The sequence below is a fragment of the Citrus clementina genome, unplaced genomic scaffold, assembly GCF_000493195.1.
Source record: "Citrus clementina cultivar Clemenules unplaced genomic scaffold, Citrus_clementina_v1.0 scaffold_4, whole genome shotgun sequence".
Taxonomy (NCBI): domain Eukaryota; kingdom Viridiplantae; phylum Streptophyta; class Magnoliopsida; order Sapindales; family Rutaceae; genus Citrus; species Citrus x clementina.
Window position 1 is genome coordinate 18,645,882 of NW_006262274.1, and position 20,882 is coordinate 18,666,763.

The 20,882-nt window shown below is 36.2% G+C and overlaps 1 protein-coding gene, 1 long non-coding RNA gene and 2 pseudogenes across 3 annotated transcripts; 2 read left to right on the top strand and 2 right to left on the bottom strand.

Moving 5' to 3' along the window:
* Positions 1 to 2,171: 2,171 nt before the first annotated feature.
* On the bottom strand, positions 2,172 to 7,010 carry LOC18045361 (annotated as a pseudogene).
* Positions 7,011 to 8,303: 1,293 nt separating this feature from the next.
* LOC18045362 lies at positions 8,304 to 11,691 on the top strand. Its single transcript, XM_024186277.1, has 9 exons — positions 8,304 to 8,450; positions 8,561 to 8,710; positions 8,813 to 9,144; positions 9,495 to 9,576; positions 9,653 to 9,941; positions 10,646 to 10,704; positions 10,803 to 10,892; positions 11,234 to 11,325; positions 11,505 to 11,691. Exons 2-9 carry the CDS (start codon positions 8,666 to 8,668, stop codon positions 11,689 to 11,691), a joined length of 1,176 nt encoding a protein of 391 aa, XP_024042045.1. The 5' UTR covers positions 8,304 to 8,450; positions 8,561 to 8,665.
* A 483-nt stretch (positions 11,692 to 12,174) lies between these two features.
* Positions 12,175 to 14,094, top strand: LOC112098881. Of its 2 annotated transcripts, XR_002905927.1 has the most exons (6): positions 12,175 to 12,240; positions 12,592 to 12,665; positions 12,755 to 12,811; positions 12,913 to 12,982; positions 13,079 to 13,170; positions 13,887 to 14,094. It is a non-coding gene; the product is annotated as an uncharacterized LOC112098881 (long non-coding RNA). The 2 variants fall into 2 exon arrangements; XR_002905926.1 differs by lacking the exon at positions 12,175 to 12,240 and having other exon boundaries at positions 12,436 to 12,665; positions 13,887 to 14,082.
* A 1,084-nt stretch (positions 14,095 to 15,178) lies between these two features.
* LOC18045363 lies at positions 15,179 to 17,722 on the bottom strand (annotated as a pseudogene).
* Positions 17,723 to 20,882: the final 3,160 nt, after the last annotated feature.

Consider the following 20,882-nt stretch of genomic DNA (forward strand, 5'->3'; position numbering starts at 1 on the left):
TTCTATTGTTTATGCTCACATTCCAAAAAGTTTACGAACTAAACTTGATCCATGTGCCAAACGCTGTGTTTTTATTGGCTATTCTGATCTTCAAAAAGGTTATAGGTGCTATGATCCACACACACAAAAATTACATGTAACTTTGGATGTCTCTTTTCATGAATTAGAACCTTATTATTCAGGGGGAGTCTCTGACCATTCCCTCCAGGGGGAGAGTTTGTGTGAAGAGAATGGTCAAAGGGAAAATGAAGGAGGAGGTGAATTTGTAGAATTAGAAGACATGGTCGAAAAACTTCAAAACGGTGATGGAAATGAGGTTCAACAAGGGTGTGATAACATGACTGAAACCGAATGTGATCCCTCCAATTTTCTGGACATGTCCGAAGCACAATCAAGGCCATTAGAGCTACCCATGTCTACACCATTAACTGAAGAATTAACCGAAAGTGTTCCTCCTCAGGTAATTTCAAATCCATTGTCTAATGAGTCTAATGAACTATTTTTTTTTGTAGAAGACATGAATCCTAGATATCCACAAAGGTCAAATAGAGGAATTCCAAAGAAACAATATGAACCTGATCCCAAATCCAAAATAAAATACCCAATCAGTAATTACATGTCATCTCATAGGTTGTGTGAATCATATGCACTTACTATTAATCAATTATCCACTATATCTATTCCTAGTAGTGTACAGGATGCTTTGGAGGATCCAAAATGGACTAAGGCGATAAATGAAGAGATGGAAGCTCTACAAAAAAATGCCACTTGGGAACTGGTTTCACTACTTAAGGGAAGGAAAACAATTGGATGTAGATGGGTATTCACAGTAAAACTCAGAGCGGATGGAAGCATTGATAGGTATAAAGCGAGACTAGTGGCAAAGGGATATACACAAAGGTATGGAATAGATTACCAAGACACTTTCGCACCAGTAGCCAAGATAAATACCATTCGTATTATTATTTCTATAGCAGCAAATCGAGATTGGCCCTTAAAACAGTTCGATGTCAAAAATGCTTTTCTCAATGGAGATTTAGAAGAAGAAGTTTACATGGAGCTACCTCCTGGTGTCAAACATAGTTCTATGCGTAGGAATGAAGTATGTAAGCTGAAGAAGTCCTTGTACGGACTAAAACAGTCACCTAGGGCATGGTTTGGGAGGTTTTCAGCGACAATGAAAGCTGCTGGTTATAAACAAAGTAATTCAGACCATACTTTGTTTATAAAACACAAAGGCAGAAAAGTGACGGTGTTAATAGTGTATGTTGATGATATGGTATTAACAGGGGATGATTTATCTGAAATGAAAGCACTACAAGAACATTTGGCTGCTGAATTCGAAATGAAAGATCTTGGGCAGCTTAAATACTTCTTAGGGATTGAGGTAGCAAGATCGAAAAGTGGAATTTTTCTTTCACAACGAAAATACGTGTTAGATCTCCTCACTGAAACTGGTATGCTTGATTGTAAACCAGCTGAAATGCCTATAGAGATGAATCACAAGCTCGGGATTTTACCAAATCAAACTCCAACTGATAAGGGTCGTTATCAACGGCTAGTTGGGAGGTTAATCTATTTATCCCACACAAGGCCAGACATAGCATATGCCGTAAGTATAGTAAGCCAATTCATGCATTCACCAAGTGAAGAACATATGGATGCAGTCTATCGAATTCTGAGATATTTGAAGTGTGCTCCTGGAAAAGGTTTATTGTTCGCAAAAAATAATGTCTCAAACATTGAAGGATATACGGACTCTGATTGGGCAGGTGACCAGATAACAAGAAGATCGACCTCAGGTTATTTTACATTTGTTGAAGGCAATCTCGTCACTTGGAGAAGCAAGAAGCAGAAGGTTGTGGCAAGATCAAGCGCTGAAGCGGAATTTCGTGGAATGGCACAAGGTGTGTGTGAGATGTTATGGATCAAGAACATACTAAAAGATTTGGGGATTGATTATGCAAAACCCATGAATCTTAAATGTGATAATAAAGCAGCCATAGAGATTGCCCAGAATCCTGTACAACATGATCGCACAAAACATGTTGAAGTAGATCGTCATTTCGTCAAGGAGAAGCTTGACGAGATTCCGATGCCTAACACTTCTCAAGGCTTGACACTCCGCCATGAAACTCTTTGAAGCTCCTCGATGTTGAAGATTAAGCACCTTAACTGCCACCAACGTTTCATGATCATCATGATTGAGGACTCCTTTATAGACCGAACCAAAGCTACCGGCAGCAATCAAGTTTTCCAAAGAAAACCCATCGGTTGCTTTGAACATATTCTCATAGGACACTCGTAAAACCGAAGCCAAGGATGCTGATGGAGGAGTGGCCGGCTCCCTTTTTGATTTGCTCCGCCGGGAAGTAATTATCAAACACGACATCCCTGTCACTAACAAAATTATTGTAATTACAGGAATAATCAGTTTCAGGGAACGGGCACGTGATTGCTTTGATTCTTTGATGGAACAAGTAGATAAATGCAAGTCAGATATGCCACCACAGAGGTTATCATTTCCATCAAGAGATATAGCACTTGAATTGCTGAAGACTCCTTTTATTGGTACTTCGCCCTCAAAATGATTAAAAGACAGATTTAATTTCTGCAAAAAGAGAAAGTTTTCAAAATATTTTGGAATCCGGCCAGACAAATTGTTCCGCGAAAGATCAAGCTTCTCAATGCCTCTCAAAGAACTGAATGATGAAGGTATATTCCCTTGAAAGAAATTACCATTCATGATGAGTTGCACCAACAAAATGCAACTTCCTATACTACTTGGAATTTCACCAGACAATTTGTTCTCAGATATATCTATAAAACCCAGATTTTTCAAGATACCAAAATTTGAGGGCAAAGGACCATTCAACTGGTTTTGAGATAGATCAAGATAGATTGACAAGGAAGAGAGACCAATTACTTCAGTGGGAATGGTACCACTTAGGTTGTTATTAGAGAGATTTAAGGATATTAAGTTTTGGCATTTCCCTAGACTTGATGGAATGCTTCCCTCTAACAAGTTTGCGGAAAAATCTAGTATGGTTAACGATGCCAAATTTCCTATAGAAGATGGAATTTCCCCCAAAAACTTGTTCCCGTTCAGCCCCGACCCCTGCAGCTTTTGAAGATATCCTATGCTTTCCGGAATTCGGCCTGTGAATTGGTTGTCCCCAAGGTCTAAAAGCTCTAAGTTAACAAGATTTCTTAATCCACTTGGGATATTTCCGAACAATTGATTGTTTCCAACTGATAATTTTCTAAGTCGGGTTGACAAGTTCCCCACAGCTTCAGGTAACATTCCGCCACAATTGGTGTCACTAATTTGCAGTAGCTCTAGTCTAGAAGCGTTAACCAAAGAATTGACAAATTCCAAGTCATCTTTTTCCCCATTTCCTAAGGGATGCTGAGAAATACTAACCTCTCGGAGTTTATGTAAATTTTCCAAACTAGGCACCTTTCCACTGAATCCATTCCCTCCGATTGCAAGTGTCATTAGATTTGAGGTATTGGATATGGAAGCAGGAATAGGTCCAGCAAACTGATTATCAGCAACGTTTAATAGTTCAAGATTAGGAAGAGTGAAGCCTAAGTCTGATGGAAAGCTTCCTTGAAGTGGTTAACAGGAAAATCAAAAACACTAAGCGAAGACAAGTTGTAGATAGAGACAGGGATTTCACCTGATAGCTTATTTATTCCAAATGCTATAATACGCATCCTCTTAATCTCCCCCAGGGTTTCAGGAATTTGTCCCACAAATTGATTTCGAGCTGCTGAGAGGACTTGGAGTGATGACAAATTGCCCAAGGAAGATGGGATTTCTCCTGACAAACTGTTTAAGTGTACTACGAGAATCTGGAGCTTTGATAAGGAGCCCAGTTTCCCTGGAACTTTCCCCACAAGCTCATTGGAGCCTAACGAGAGGGATTCAAGGTTAACGCAATGCGATATGTTGTCGGGAATTTGACCTCCGAATGTATTGTTGCTCAGCCATAAAATTCGTAACCTGAACAGATATCCAATCTCTTGAGGGATTTCGTTTCGGAAGCTATTGTTTTTTAGATCTAACACTCTGAGAAAACTTAAATTACCAATGTGAGGCGACAGAGACCCCTGCAAGAGTAAAGATGGAAGAAGTAATGCAGTCACCCTTTGGTGCCGTGGACTGCAAGTGACACCTTTCCATTGACAAAAGTGCCTGGAATAGTTCCATGAACTCAAAACCTCAAGAGGATCATGAGTAACTTTGGCCTTGAATTGAAGCAATGCAAGTTGATCAGTTTCATTGCTTTTGAGCATATAATCGGTTGACTGCAAGCTGAAGCTGAAGCAACAGAAAATAAAGAAACAAATGCTTGCAATGATTGAACTCGTCATGTTTACAAAATCCATTTAACGTCCGAAGGAAATTAAAATGATAAAACTTTTATAGAGGTTGGTAGGATAAACTATGTTTGCATATTTTTTGCAATGATTTATAGACTCTGTCCCTGATGCTCAAATGTGAACCGGCTGGCACCGTGACAATGAAACTAATACTTTTTGTTTTTCTAATAATATTAATTATCATATTTATTACTATTGTAAGAACAATATATTCCAGCTTTAAAGAAAGACCCACCGGACTTCCTTTTGAGTCTCGGTCAGTTTCCAGCATTTTGTCATTTTTATTTTATTTTAGTGCTTAATCCACAGTAAATATAGAACAATTTAATCAACAATATTGAAAAAGAAGAAAAGTAGGACAAGAGAAAGGTAAATACGATGGATGGAGTGTTAGACTACTGTTAAATGAGTTGGGAAACGTTCAAAGCACGACGGGAATTAGAAAAGAAAAAAAGTAGGATAAGAAAGTTAAGTATGATGGATGGAGGTTCAGATTATTGTTAAATGACTTAGGAAAGACTTAAAGCACCACAGGAATCAACGTTTCACAAAGCTTTTTTCCCTTTCTGAAATATTCGGTGCAGTCACCCCCAGATTTTGCTAGTGCAACCAAGAGACGTCATGCCGTTATCAATTATAAACTGTAAATGACATGTTGTTTTTACAAGACATATTATGCGTCGATACATACCTTTTCTGGTTGTTGGTCTATATAAATATATGAGACGGCATGTGTGTGACAACACTTGTCATTTGTGTTTACACGGCCTGTCGTTTTCAAAGGAAAATTTTATCATGGTATTCTTATCTCCCAGCTGCCGTTTGCCGTTTGGAATTGTTCTGTACAAGATCTTGATCATCGAATTTACTACGAGGGCGTATGTTTTATTTTCTCGAATTACATTGCCGCCTCATCTTTTGTGTTTTCGGTTCTGTTGTGGATCGCCTCTGTTTTTGTTGATAGGCGATTTTTACCTAAACTAAACCATTATTGGTGGCATGTTGATCCTAGAATTAAGGTGTGGATGGCTCCACTACCGCATAAAAAGGAGAAATTGGCCAACTATTAGGGAGGGGGCAATATAAGTTAAAAACAGAGAAGAAGTGGGTGTGGGGGGGGGGGGGGGGGGGGGGGGGGGTGGATTATGAACCTTTTCGATAATAACTAGAGAACACTATGCATGACATTTTGGATGTCGAGAAATTCATGTTCAACTCACTGTACAGATCGTGCTCTCTTTCCCCATCAAAACAAATTCAATTGTTGAAGTTGTTTTTCGGCATCAACAGTTTTGATGTGTGCTATGTTTTTAATATACAAACATAATTTTCTTTATTCAGATTGGAGATCTTTTTCATCCAACATAATTTTATATCCCTAGTATCAATTCGATCATTTGAATAGCTCTTCAGTTTTAAGTTCTGCAAAAAGATAGATCTAAATTCACCCTCAAAATGGTTAAAACTTAAAAGAGACTTAAATTCTGCATAAAGGGAAAGCACTCAAATTTTTTGGAATTTGGCCGGACAAATTGTTGCGAGAGAAAGATCAGTTCTTAAAGAACTCAATGGTCTTTTCCCTTGGAAGAAAATGATGAGTTGTTTCAACGTAATGCAACTACCTAGACTGCATGGAATTTCACCAAACAATGACAATTTATTCTCAGATAGATCTACCGCACCCACATTTGTTTAGTCACCCAAATTTGAAGGCGTCTGTTTTGAGACTGATCAAAACTTTTTCCAAAAATTCGGGATTCAGGTCGATCAGGCCGGTTATGTTTTGAAAAACTTGTAAATTTTCAGTGATCAAACTTCAAAACTTTGCAAATAGGTCAAAATATGAAAAATACTTGATATATTATTGAATACTCATTTTCTTTTGCATTAATATAAGGCTGTGGGTGGTATCTAGTAATGTTGGTAAAATTTCTTGAGTTGAAAACAATAAAACGAAAACAGCTCTAATAGATCCACCCCTGTTTGAAACTCACTCATATGGATGGGAAAGAAATTTAGTTACCATTGGATTAAAAAATTATTATTATTATTAGAAAAAAAAAATTGTAAGGCTTCGACAAGATTTGCTAATCATGTATAGATTAAAATTTATGTGGGTTTGGCCACCAATTTAGCATTAGGAACTTATTGTTTAGGAAGCTATGGTGGGTTTCGTAGTGGGACTTATCCTGTTTAATGCATTTGGTGATTTTAAACCAACATTTATATAATCCCATTATAAAACTCATCAAACCTTCTAAAATAACATGTTGAGATAGTGTGCTAGATCCATATAAATGTTTCTCCAACTTCTTAGCTTGAAGCAATATTCATTTCCATTGATAGTTTAATGGGCAAAGCCTTATGAATTCTCCATGTTATCAAGTTAATTTTTGCTGGAAAATGCAATCTGGATATGAATAAATTTTTTGTGCAAACAAATTTTCTATGTTGACACATCCTCTAGAACTTTCAGTAAATTTTATGGAGAAGCTTTAACTTCTTAGCCGTTGATTTCAAATATATTAAGCTCTTATTTGGTATTAAAGTATCATGGCCTAAAAGTTATAGTTCGTATGGAAAGAAATTTGTAATTACGAAATAAAAATTGATAGTGTGATAAATATAATTTCAGAATAAAAAAAAACTGAACTTTAAAATTACAATAGTAATTATAAAGTATTTACTAAATATATTAGTGTTGCAGTGACTGCCCTACCACAATGACAAATAGGGGGCTAATACTACAAATTGTTCCATTAAAAGTCTCCCAAAAAGGAAGAAGTGACTTAAAAAATTAAAAGAATGCAGGAGCTGAAGTTGGCAATTTTGCCTAGTAAAGTCATCCATCAGCACTAGCAATTTCGTAATATACATTAGTGGCAATTTTGTAAAATTGAAGTAGTGATAGTTTTGCAAATAAAAGTAAAAACTTTTTCCCTAAATTCGGCTGAGCTAAAAGCCAGCTTAGCCCACACTCTCCTTCGCCACCGGTTGACGAGCTCTTTCTTCAATTTCTGAACTTGAAGTGATGCCCCATCGATGTCCAGAATTTTTAAAGTCTCCCCATTGTACAAGTTAAACAATAAAGTCAGAATGATGTCGGAGTTACAAACAATCAAATATGATCCTAATGATTCTTTTTAGAGAGTCACCTGTACGTTGACGTGTTTAATTGATGTTTATTTAAGCAGAAATTGAATTTTGATCCTGATTATTTAGATGAGAACACACATTCATGAGTAATTACTTAAAATTAAATTAATCAAAATAGTATAAATACAAGAGAAAATCGATCATATGCGTGCAGACACCACAAACGAATTATATATATCACCGCCGCACATAAATCTGATTCCAATGATATATGATTAATTAATTAATTTTTTTAATAACAATTAAATTGTAATGTCAATTGTCCACATAAGATTTTTTTTTTTTGTTGATGAAAGTTAGTAATTTTTTTTCCATCTTTTAAATAATAATTGTTAATACAAATCAAAAAGATATTAGCACTTGAGATCAGGGTCTACTTGAGTTAGAATTTTTTATTGGAAAAGTTATTAGCCAGCGATGAAAAATAAAGAAGTAACACAAGATAAAGAGTAAAATGAGAGAGTATATATTATAAAAAGATTTTATCCATTTCAAGTGTGTACCAAACAAAGAGATGAACTCTTCTTTCATAATTACATAATTATTACAAGAAATTAATGAAAATATTATGGATTATAATTCCTTGCGAGATAGTGGGAGTTATAGAAAAGTCAAAAGTTGTTAGTGGAAAATAAGGGGAGAGTAAAAGATATATGTTATGAAGGTTTACATTTATTTTAATAAATTCATAGTATTTTTTTCCTTAAATAATAGGGTGTGGAGAACAATTGGAAGGACTTTACGTGTGTGTGTGCCGACCGCGTCTACTCCGAGCTGCTCCAGCTTGTCGAAGCGTTTATAGTGAACGATTCCGAAAATGACGTGGATAAGGCTTGTCGAGTTATTCTGCTCATGTGTCTTTCAATTGCTGCTCTTTTTTGGTTCACTCAGTGTAACGTGACTGGGTGAGTTTCTTATTTATAAATTTTTAAATAATTGCAATTAATATAATAAATATTAGTAAAAAATTAAAAAAAAAAGGTTTAGTGATGAACGTTTGAACTTGAATTAATAGAGGCCTTTAGTTGATAATTCGCCAAAGTGTTGGTTTCCACTAGAAGTTTCAACTTTAGAAGGCAACGAATTGATAGAGTGGGAGAATTGGGCGCGTTATCAGCTCATGTCTGTTGGCTCTGACTTGCTGGGAAAGTTCTCCTATCTTCAGGTACTCAGTCTATCGAAAAATGAATAGATTCTATTGCTTAGACAGTGTTAATGTTAATATTATCTTTTTTAACTTATTTTACATTTTGTGATCTTTTTGTAGTATATAGTTTTTGCCAAAATGTTGATCATGAAGACAAAAGATTTGCTGTCTGATGCAACTGTGTTGCCTGTGAATGGGATTGGAACCATTTCATGGTGGCTCACAAGACTCCTACTTATGGATCAAAGGATTTTAGACGAGCAGTCGTCTTCTTTGTATGATCTATTGAAAGTTTTTATGGCTGAGACTTTACAAAATTTTGGCACTTTGGTAAATGTTAGTACTTATTGGGGCAACCAGTTGCATGATATCGATCCTTCAGAGATTGTTTCAACATTTCATTTAGAAGCAGGACTGTTAGAACACATTTACAGGAGAGTTGATTCTTGCAGGTGAGTTATCCTGGGAAAGTTTTATATTCGATGGTCTTATTTCTGGCTTCATTAGAAAAGTTTTCTCTTGGAAACATGTTATTTCCAACATGGAACTTGCCTGTAGAACTCTCTCCGTCATCGAAAATGATTTTGTGCATTGTGTGTCAGGGAGATGCAAGAACAAAGTTTTATGTTTGGACTTCATCAAAATCTCCCTTTTTTTAATGTTTATTGTTTCAATCATCAAACATTAGTTTGAGTTGTTAGCAGTGGAATTTGCATTAACTGATTACTAACTTCCATCATTACCTTACTATAGGACTTCTTCTATAGTTTCTGCTGATTTCTAAAATGCTTTATGGTATCAGGAAACATTTTGAATCAGCTGAAGTGGCAGCTGGTCTCCAGCTTTCAGTTACTGGGGTTCTTGGTTTCCGTACTGTCCGTCAGGTAAAGATTGAATGTGCATCATTTATAAAGTTGTCAGGATCTTCCTTCTTAGCTTTGAGATTGCTCCTGCATATAGGTAGAACCAAAGGCAAAAATGGTACTTGTTGCAAACACAAGCTCAACCAACACTTCTGATGTCTGCCCTTCAATAAACCAAGTCATTCATACACATGATTCTACTATTGGTGATGCCTCTGATGTTTTTGTGACCCCAAAATTATTGGGGAATAGTCATGAATCTGAATCTGGAGTCCAATGCATTCACGCTGGTGGCTCAGCAGCCCATTTAAAGGCAATCCAACAGGCAGTGATCTTGTCGAGGTGCGTTCTAATAGAAAAGAGCTCACGGGAAGATGAAATGCAAAGTAAGTTGTTTTATGGTTGGGCGGTGTGTAGTCCTCTTGTTAAAGGCCATAAGATGTTAAGCATATTGCTATTTAATTTTTAAATCATTCTCAGTAATAATTCCTTTAGTAGATTGATGATAAGAGATTGCATTACAGATGATAACTGAGCACAATTTCTGTAGTTGTATCCCTGTACATCCATCTTAATATCCTCATTATATTCACATGCCTTTCACGGGTGTTATTTCTGGATGCTGAATGCTTTGTTCCACTTTTGGAAACCAAATGCGTTGTTACACAAAGCTGAGCTGGTTGAAAAGCTAGCTGATGAGGTCAACATGTCCCTTAAGTAATTTGAGGATGAACACTGTGTTCCCGAAAGTCTTACTCTAATGATACTTAAAGAAGCAATGAGACTGGATGTTGCAGCAGCTTTGCTGAACTCAACCCCAGTTCCAAAAATGGAACATGTGAAAACCGAAAATGCATTGTTCTTTTTTTTCCTCTTTATGACTTCTCTAGTTGGGGAATGTATTAGATATTCACCTAATCAGTAGGCCTTGAAGGGATCCCATGTTAGCCCCTTGATGTTGGTCTGTAACTAAGTAAATACTTGACCTTGAAAAAGCTTTTGGAGGCATCAGTTTCTCTCTGACTGTGTGCTACTTTTTGGATCTGTTGATTTGGTCATTTGCTGATTTATAGTTATTTTTCTGATTCAGGATGGGATATGGCTCCATACATAGAGGCAATTGATTCACAGCAGTCGTCATGCTTCATTGTAAGTATATATACAATACAGCATCAGGTTTTCTTGATTTTAAATCTCATATTCTGAAGTGGTACTTCTGATTCTCACATGATTTTTCCATCTTTCAGCTAAAGTTTTTCTGTGATCTCTTACGTATTAGATGGGAGTCCACCCGTAGTCGCACAAAAGGGCGTGCTTTAGAGATGATGGACAAACTGGTATGATCTGTGAGCCTTTTCTTCTTAAATATTTTGTTACCTAAACCATTTTCATTCAAATTGACAAGAGTTGCTTATCGATCTATAGAAGATTCCAAACTTTCTGCAGCTAGTACTTTATTGGACCCAAAAGCTTTTTTGCTTTTTCTAAGCTGCTAATCAAGACTAGGTTTCTCTCCCTTATATCGCTAGATATGCCATTAATCGTTTGATTTAATTGTCTAGAGAGATTAGGTACTTGCATCTTTGCTTTTCACTTCATAAGTGATTTCATATGCTATCCTGTATTCTGGTTCAAGATTTTTGAAGGTTGCTTACCATCATATTTTGCTTTGTTTCAGGTTGAGGGCATTTCTAATTCTTCTCCCGGTGTGACTCAAAGGATTCCCTTTTGTTATGTGATTTACGTTCCAACTATTCCTGCCCTGCGAAAGTAAAACTATTTCTTCTGCATCTTTGAATGATTGTGATTTAATTTTCTTGTCATTTTGCCAACTATCATTACGCTGTCATTGTTTCATATCTTAGTTGACATATGTTGACTTGGTTAGAGTTTAATTGCTCTGTTTATTCTCTTCATAATCTGTCTATTTCGATTTTTCTTGATTTTAGGGAATTTGCTGAACTTTTAGTAAGCTGTGGCTTGATTGGAGAGGCTATTAAAATTTTTGAGGATCTGGAGTTGTGCGATAATCTAATATACTGCAACTGGTATGGTGTCATAGATAACCATTATCCTAATCTCTCTCTCTCTCTCTCTCTCTCTCGTGTTGCTAATGGGAGTTGGTTTTGTGTATGATGTAAAAAACAGCCTATTGGGCAAGAAAGCAGCAGCTTTTGAACTAATAAAAGCAAGGCTGTCTGAAAAGCCTAATGACCCTAGATTATGGTTTATTGATGAACCTTTTCTATGATCCATTTTATAGTTACTTCTCATTTCAGTTATATCCATTGTTGATGTCACTTATTGCAATCTAGGGATAATTGTTCATTGGATGTGAGGATATTGTCAGAAGAAAATGAAACCTTTTAATTTTATCTTTTACTTGCTGTATCCGATTTAAAAGCTTACTGTGCGTTCTTACTGATTGCTTTTGGTCTTGCATTTGAGTCAATGTATTTTATACTCATATTCTGACATTTATTGTTAGTCTTCTGACGGTTCTGCACCTTGGTCCTATATTATCTTCAGCAGTATTATCTAAAAAATAAGTTTTTGCCGAATATTTGCATTCTAAACTAGAAAAGGAGGGGCGCCCGGCGGGGGGGGTTGTGAAGGAAGCATCAGGAGGCTGTTTTCCACTTATCCTCTTCCCTGCCTGCATTTTAGATGATTCTGATGCACCAGGTGCCGTGAAATGTTTGAGAAATACATACCATCAAGTGAATTCTGAAAATCATATCCTTTGTGAGAATATTTGGTTCGAGACATTTGAATATGTGGCCACAATTTAAACAATAATGATTTTCTGCATTGATTTCTTATAATGGATATATGCATGTGATTATAATATGATATCTTTTGATTATTGACCCATTTGTTTAGAAAGAAGGAAAAAAAAAAAACATGGTTGAAAGACAACTGTTACTTGACCTTATCTCGGTCTCTTCACTGCCGTTTGTTTCTTATAACTTGTGGTGATAATGTAGCCAGAATGATGAGTTGAATTGTGGATTGCTGACTTGTGATGTTCATTAGGTGATGTTACAAATAATGATGCCTGCTATGAAAAAGCTTTGGAAGTTTCGAATGATAAGTCAGCTCGAGCTAAGGTGATATTCGTTGCACAGAGAAAATGTAGTTCATATTATGCTTGTACCATGATCATTTTTTAGTTAACATATCTTTATGTGAATCGCAGGTCTCTAGCTCGTAGTGCATACAATAGAGGGGAGTACGAGACATCTAAAATCCTGTGGTATGTTGCTTTAATGCTTTACTTCTCTTTCTGCCACACAGTAATTTGCAGCATTGACAACTGATACGGCTGAATGACAATTTACCCTTGGTTTGTCTCAGGGAGGCTGCCATGGCCTTGAATTCTTTGTATCCGGATGGCTGATTTGCTCTTGGTGCTGCTGCATTGAAGGTATCTTATTTTTGTATTAGTATGTGTTTAGTTTGGAGAGATTTCTTATCCTTTTGCCCCAAGTTTCTGAAACTCTCAGCTGAAATATAAATACAGGCTCGGGATGTTGAAAAGGCTCTGGATGGGTTTACTCGGGCTGTTCAACTTGATCCAGACAATGGGGAAGCTTGGAACAATATTGCTTGCTTGTATGCTCTTTTCTTTGTCATCGTGTCATTCCATCCTCTTGCTCTGTATTCTTTAATATGGTGTCAATCACGTTCATCTTCTATCTGCAAGAGTATGCTTCCCATATTTGGTTTACTTTGTTTTGACTTTCTTGTTGCAGTTGTTCTATATAAATTTTATATGGTTCCATATTCCCTTGATGAGTGAATTTAGTTGCTGCAAATGCTAAGAACTAGATAGTACTGTTATAATTAGGAATAGGGCAAATATTAGCCAGCTCTTTTGAGGATTATCCATAGCATATACCTCTGTCGTTTTCAAAGCGATTGAAGTTCTCCCTTTTGTCTTATTTAAATTTTTAAAAGAAAAAAGCACAAATTGCTTCCCTCGCATCTCTCTACAGTCTATTTTCTCTCTGTTTAATTTTTTCTTGTGCTTATTATTTGTCTTTTAATGCATCTTTTCTTCTTATTTTATACTGTACTAGAATTTGTGCAGTCTCGATTTCATCTTGTATGTGAGTTACTGTGTTTTTCACAATTGTAGAACTTTACTTAGCGGTATAATTATTAGTTAGAGAGACATTAATTGGTTAATACCACTTGTGACAAGATATGAAGAGCTACTTATTCTCTCTTCTAGTACATTTAAAAAATTCATGACAAAAAATATCTGGGATGGTAAAATTCTCGTCAATTATAACTATGGAAGTCTTGAGATTTATGTAATCTTGCAGGCATATGATCAAGAAGAAGAGCAAAGAGGCTTTTATAGCATTCAAGGAGGCCCTAAAGTTCAAGTTCTGTCTTTTTTCCCCCTGATCACTACATTTTTATCTTCTGTCACGCACAATGCAGTTGGACACTATCTGATCACAACAACACTGTCATACATAATTTGTTGCTGCTGGGCAAAAGGTGATATCTAATGTAATAACGTATAACATGATTTTGTAACAGACAGAACAGTTGGCAATTGTGGGAAAACTACAGCCATGTTGCTTTGGATGTGGGCAATATGGGTCAGGTAACCGCGGTTGTGCGCTTAATGTCGATCATTTATCACTGAAATCTTTTGAGATGAAGTTGGCATTTTCTTAGGCCATTAATTGTAGCTTTGAAAAAAGCTCTGCTTCGGCATGCGCAAAAGTCAAAGAAATGGGACATGTGCTCATGTATTATGCAGCCAGCATATGGGAGATAGCAGACGTATTTAATCTTTTAGTCTTTGTTTACCAAGCTTTGTTAATAATGTCACATTACATTAGGGGAAAGCCGGGAACTTTGTTTGTTGGTTCACGTGATAAGTATATATAAAAAAATAATATATGGTTGATAAGTCAAGCTTTGTTAATAATATATCTTATTGATAAGTTAAGAGTTTGAACGCCAAAAAAATTCGATAAGTTCAAAAAATTTGTTTAAAAAAAAATTAACTCTCTCACCAATTGTATATATGTCTCTATTTATTGGATGCAAGTATATTATATGAGGTTGGTTACAAGAATTTTTAAAAATAAATCCTAAATTAAAATCAAATCAGAATCTAAATTTAAACAAATTCATATTTGCTGGGCATCCTATGGTCTGTGGGTCATTAATAATCCATAGTATCTGAATTTCTAGACAAAATTGGTCATTTTTGCGTATCATTTGGACGTATCTATGCAGCAGTTTACTATTTTAGTGCTCTCAGGAATTGGTATGCTTAAATTTTGGGCTCAAATTGTGTGAAACTAATCGAAGTCATATGCAAGTTAATTCAAGCCACATGAGGAAAGAATATCCTTTCCTCTGTTCTTTTCTGTATTGCTTACATGCCGTGATTTCATTAACCTCAATTTAAGGACAATTTTTTTTTATCATTTAAAAACAATACACACACACACGTATATATTTCAGAAAGCATTTAAACAAAGCAACCGAACGTTGCCGGTGTCTATTGTTACATTGACAGCAGTAAAGCAAAAAGCAACTGAAAGTTATCTTCATATGAGAAAGATAGCTTTTCAGCAGCATAAGCCTTTCACTATTCAATTCCAAACATGTTCCTCAACGTGATAACAATTTCGCTTGTCTCCCCTTCTTCTCTTCCTACAAGAAGCACTGGATCAACAATTTCAGCGAGTCTTTCAGGAAGAGCTTCCTTGACAAAATTATGTAGGGTTAGATTGCCTGTAAACATTTCATTCATCGGCCTCTTTCCTGTAAACATTTCCAGCAAGAGTATTCCAAAACTGTACACATCTCCACTTGTTGAGACTTCGCTCCCCATTCCGTACTCTGCAATTCGAAAACTAAAATTGTTAGTTCAACTAGTAAAATCTCTAAGGATTGAAAGACAAGTTAATTAAATTATAGTATTTACCTGGAGCAGCATAACCAACGGTTCCTTTTACTCCAACAGAGCTTGATTGATTAGATGACAAGTTATTGGTGGCTTCCAGAAGGAATTTTGCTAATCCAGAAGAACATTGCTTGGCTTGAGATCACAATGGACTATTGGAGTTTCGCAATAATGATGAAGATAATCCAATGCGGAAGCAACATCAACGGCAATATTCAGTCTTTGGAGGAGATTTAAATTCCTTGGTGCCTCAGGGTTTGGATGCAACCATTCCTCCAGGCTCCCGTTCACCATGAACTCATAAACTAAGGCCTCGAAATCATTTCCTTGAAAGTCAACACTTGCACACGAAGTTATTATTTTGACGAGATTCCGATGCCTAACACTTCTCAAGGCTTGACACTCCGCCATGAAACTCTTTGAAGGTCCTCGATGTTGAAGATTAAGCACCTTCACTGCCACCAGCGTTTCATGATCATCGTGATTGAGGATTCCTTTATAGACCGAACCAAAGCTACCGGCACCAATCAAGTTTTCCAAAGAGAACCCATCAGTTGCTTTGAACAGATTCTGATAGGACACTCGTAAAACCGAGGCCAATAATGCTGATGGAGGAGTGGCCGGCTCCCTTTTGATGAAGAGATATTCCCCTGAAAGAAATTACCATTCATGATGAGTTGTTCCCATAACGCAACTTCCTATACTGCTTGGAATTTCACCAGACAATTTGTTCTCAGATACATCTATAACACCCAGATTTTTCAAGATACCAAAATTTGAGGGCAAAGGACCGTTCAGTTGGTTTTGAGATAGATCAAGGTAGATTGAGAAGGAAGAGAGCCCAATCACTTCAGTGGGTATGGTATCACTGAGGTTGTTATTAGAGAGATTTAATAATATTAAGTTTTGGCATTTCCCTAGACTTGACGGAATGCTTCCCTCTAACATGTTTTCGGCAAAATTTAGTGTGATTAACAATGTCAAATTTCCTATAGAAGATGGAATTTCCCCCATAAACTTGTTCCCCTTGAGCTCCAACCCCTGCAGCTTATGAAGATCTCCTATAATTCCCGGAATTCGGCCTGTGAATTGGTTGAACCCAAGATCTAAAAACTCCAAGTTAACAAGATTTCTTAATCCACTTGGGATATTTCCGAACAACTGATTGTTTCCAACTACTAATTTTCTAAGTCGGGTTGACAAGTTTCCCACAGTTTCAAGTAACATTCCACCAAAATTGTTGCCACTAATTTCCAGTAGCTCTAGTCCGGAAGCGTTGACCAACGAACTGAAAAATTCCAAGTCATCTTTTTCCCCATTTCCTAAGTGATTCTGAGAAATAATAACCCGTTGGAGTTTATGTAAATTTTCCAAACTAGGCACCTTTCCACTGAATCCATTCATATAAATTAAAAGTGCCATTAGATTTGAGGCATTGGATATTGAAGCAGGAATAGGCCCAGTAAACTGATTATCACCAATGTTTAGTTGTTCAAGATTAGGTAGAGTGAAGCCTAAGTCTGATGGAAGGCTTCCTTGAAGTTGGTTAACGGGAACACAAATATAATTAAGCGAAGATGAGTTGTAGATTGAGAAAGGGATTTCACCTGATAGCTTATTTACTCCCAATAATAAATAAAGCATCCTCTTAAGCTGACTCAGGGTTTCAGGAATTTGTCCCACAAATTGATTTCGAGCTGCTGAGAGGACTTGGAGTGATGACAAATTGCCCAAGGAAGATGGGATTTCTCCTGACAAACTGTTTAGGTGTACTACGAGAATCTGGAGCTTTGATAAGAAGCCCAGTTTCCCTGGAACTTTCCCCACAAGCTCATTGACGCCTAACCCCAGGGATTCAAGGTTAACGCAATGCGATATGTTGTCAGGAATTTGACCTCCGAATGTATTGATGTTCAGCTCTAAAATTCGTAACCTGAACAGATATCCAATCTCTTGGGGGATTTCGTTGCGGAGGCTATTGTTTTTGAGATCTAACACTCTGAGAAAACTCAAATTACCAATGTCAGGCGACAGAGACCCCTGCAAGAGTAAAGATGGAAGACGTAATCCAGTCACCCTTTGGTGCCGTGGACTGCAAGTGACACCTTTCCATTGACAAAAGTGCCTGGAATAGTTCCATGATCTCAAAACCTCAAGAGGGTCATGAGTAACTTTGGCCTTGAATTGAAGCAATGCAAGTTGATCAGTTTCATTGCTTTTGAGCATATAATCGGTTGACTGCAAGCTGAAGCTGAAGCAACAGAAAATAAAGAAACAAATGCTTACAATGATTGAACTCATCATGTTTACAAAATCCATTTAACTGCCGAAAGGAAATTAAAATGATAAAACTTTTGTGGAGGTTGGTAAGATAAACTATGTTTGTATATTTTTTGCAATGATTTAGGGACTCTGTACTTGATGCTGAAATGTGAACCGGCTGGCACCGGGACAGTGAAACTAGTACTTTTTTATTTTTCTAATAATATTAATTATCCTCTGTACGGAATAATATAATACAGCTTTTCCTTTCAACAGTATTAGAAAAGAAAAAAAAAAGTAGGGAGAAGAAAATTAAACAATTTAATCAACAGTATTAGAAAAGAAAAGAAAAGTAGGAGAAGAAAGTTAAGTATGATGGATGGAGGTTCAGATTACTGTTAAATGACTTAGGAAAGGCTTAAAGCACCACAGGAATCAACGTTTCACAAAGCTTTTTTCCCTCTCTGAAATATTCGGTGCAGTCTCCCCCAGATATATCATGCGTCGATACATACCTTTTCTGGTTGTTGGTTTATAAAAATATATGAGACGGCATGTGCGTGACAACACTTGTCATTTGTGTTTACACGGCCTGTCATTTTCAAAGTAAAATTTTATCATGGTATTCTTATCTCCCAGCTGCCGTTTGCCGTTTGGAATTGTTCTGTATAAGATCTTGATCATCGAATTTACCACTAGGGCGTATGCTTTATTTTCGGTTCTGTTGTGGATCTCCTCTGTTTTTATTTATTTTTTGTCGGCTTTAACCTCATTGTCATTTTGAATAGCCTACAAGAGTCGAATGACTAGACTTCCAATTTGCTATCATCCCCCTTGAATGGGTTCAAGAAATTCAGCAGGTTGCGAAACAATAAGATTCATTCAATCCGCGTAGATATCGAACTGACTGAAGTTAAATAAATGATGATGATGATAAGAAATATGAAATCAACAAATCTCGGCACATCTATTCTGCAATTTGGCCGTACTTCAAATAATCTTGCGATAAAAATTTCATAAAAATCACAGAAAGAGGACAGAACAACCAAGGCATCAGCGAAAGCAATCGGGGCAGGGCACGCTCAAGCCACGAATTAGAGGAATTTTAAATATCAAAACCAGCTCAGAATAATAAGAAATAAAATGAATCTATGAAAGGCTCAGATTTTGGATGAGTGAAGGGAAGATGAGAAGATGAAATGCAGAAAGTCAAGAAATGAATAAACCAATATTAATAATCTTGGACCCACAGCTCTAATTTGGATTAAGCATCCATCTGCCTATGTGGATAATATTTTTGCTAATTTTTCAGCCATGCAGCAGGATCATGTTCTTCCTGTTTTATTTGATAGAAGGAATTTTCCCTTGGAAGAAAATGATGAGTTGTTTCAACGTAATGCAACCGCCTAGACTGCATGGAATTTCACCAGACAATGACAATTTATTCTCAGATATATCTAACACCCCCACATTTGTCTAGTCACACAAATTTGAAGGCGTCCGTTTTGAGACTGATAGTTTTTTTTTTCAAAAATTCGGGATTCAGGTCGTATTAGGCCGGTTATGATTTAAAAAACTTGTAAATTTTCAGTGATCAAACTTCAAAACTTCGCAAATAGGTCAAAATATGAAAAATACTTGATATATTATTGAATACTCATTTTGTTTTGCATTAATATACGGCTGTGGGTGCTATCTAGTTCTATTAGTAAAATTCCTTGGGTTGAAAACAAGAAAACTAGCATTTGAAACTCACTCATATGGATGGGAAAGAAATTTAGTTACCATTGGATCAAAAAATAATAATATAACAATTAGAAAAAAATTGTAAGGCTTCGACAAGATTTGCTAATCGTGTATAGATTAATATGAAGATTAAGAACATCACCTAAGCCAATTATTGAAGTTGAAATTTTAGGAGAAAAATTTATGTGGGTTTGGCCACCAATTTAGCATTAGGAACTTATTGTTTAGGAAGCTATGGTGGGTTTCGTAGTGGGACTTATCCTCTTTAATGCATATGGTGATTTTAAACCAACATTTATATAATCCCATTATAAAACTCATCAAACCTTCTAAATTAACATGTTGAGATAGTGTGCTAGATCCATATAAATGTTTCTCCAACTTCTTAGCTTGAAGCGATATTCATTTCCATTCATAGTTTAATGGGCGAAGCCTTTTGAATTCTCCATGTTATCAAGTTAATTTTTGCTGGAAAATGCAATCCGGATATGAATAGAATTTTTTGTGCAATCATATTTTCTATGTTGACACATCCTCTGGAACTTTCCATAAATTTTATGGAGAAGCTTTAATTTCTTAGTTGTTGATTTCGAATAAAAAATAAACTTAACTTTAAAATTACAATTGTAATTATAAAATATTTACTGAATACATTAGTGTTAATACTACAAATTGTTCCATTAAAAGTCTCCCAAAAAGGAAGAAGTGACTTAAAAAAGTAAAAGAATGCAGGAGTTGAAGTTGGCAATTTTGTAAATTGCAATGGCAATTGTGGCCTAGTAAAATCCCTCAATGAGTCACAGCACTAGCAATTTCGTAATATACATTAGTGGCAATTTTGTAAAATTGAAGCAGTGATAGTTTTGCAAATAAAAGTAAAAACTTTTTCCCTAAATTCGGCTGAGCTAAAAGCCAGCTTAGCCCACACTCTTAGAGGTGGCAAAAATACCCGCCCGGTCCGAACCCGGACTGTACTCGGACGTTGCGGGCCGAGTATTACCTAGCCCGGGTATAAAGCCGGGTCGGTTTTAGGCATCACTTGATAAACCCGGAACCCGGATTTTATTTAAAAAATTATAAAATATATATTATTTTAAATATTTTATATTTATTTGACTTATTTATTATACATATATAAAGTTTTAAACACTTAAAGTTTATATTTTCATGTCAAATTTTATTGAAATAAATTTAAAACTTATAAAATTACCAAAAAATAAAAAATATATACACATAAAATATTAAAAAAATATAAAATTCGGGTACCCGGATTAAAACCCGGCCCGGACCCAGACCGATTGCATCCGGGCAGGGTCCGGTCATGGCAATACCTGGACCCGGCCCGGGGTTTTGCCATCTCTAGACACTCTCCTTCGCC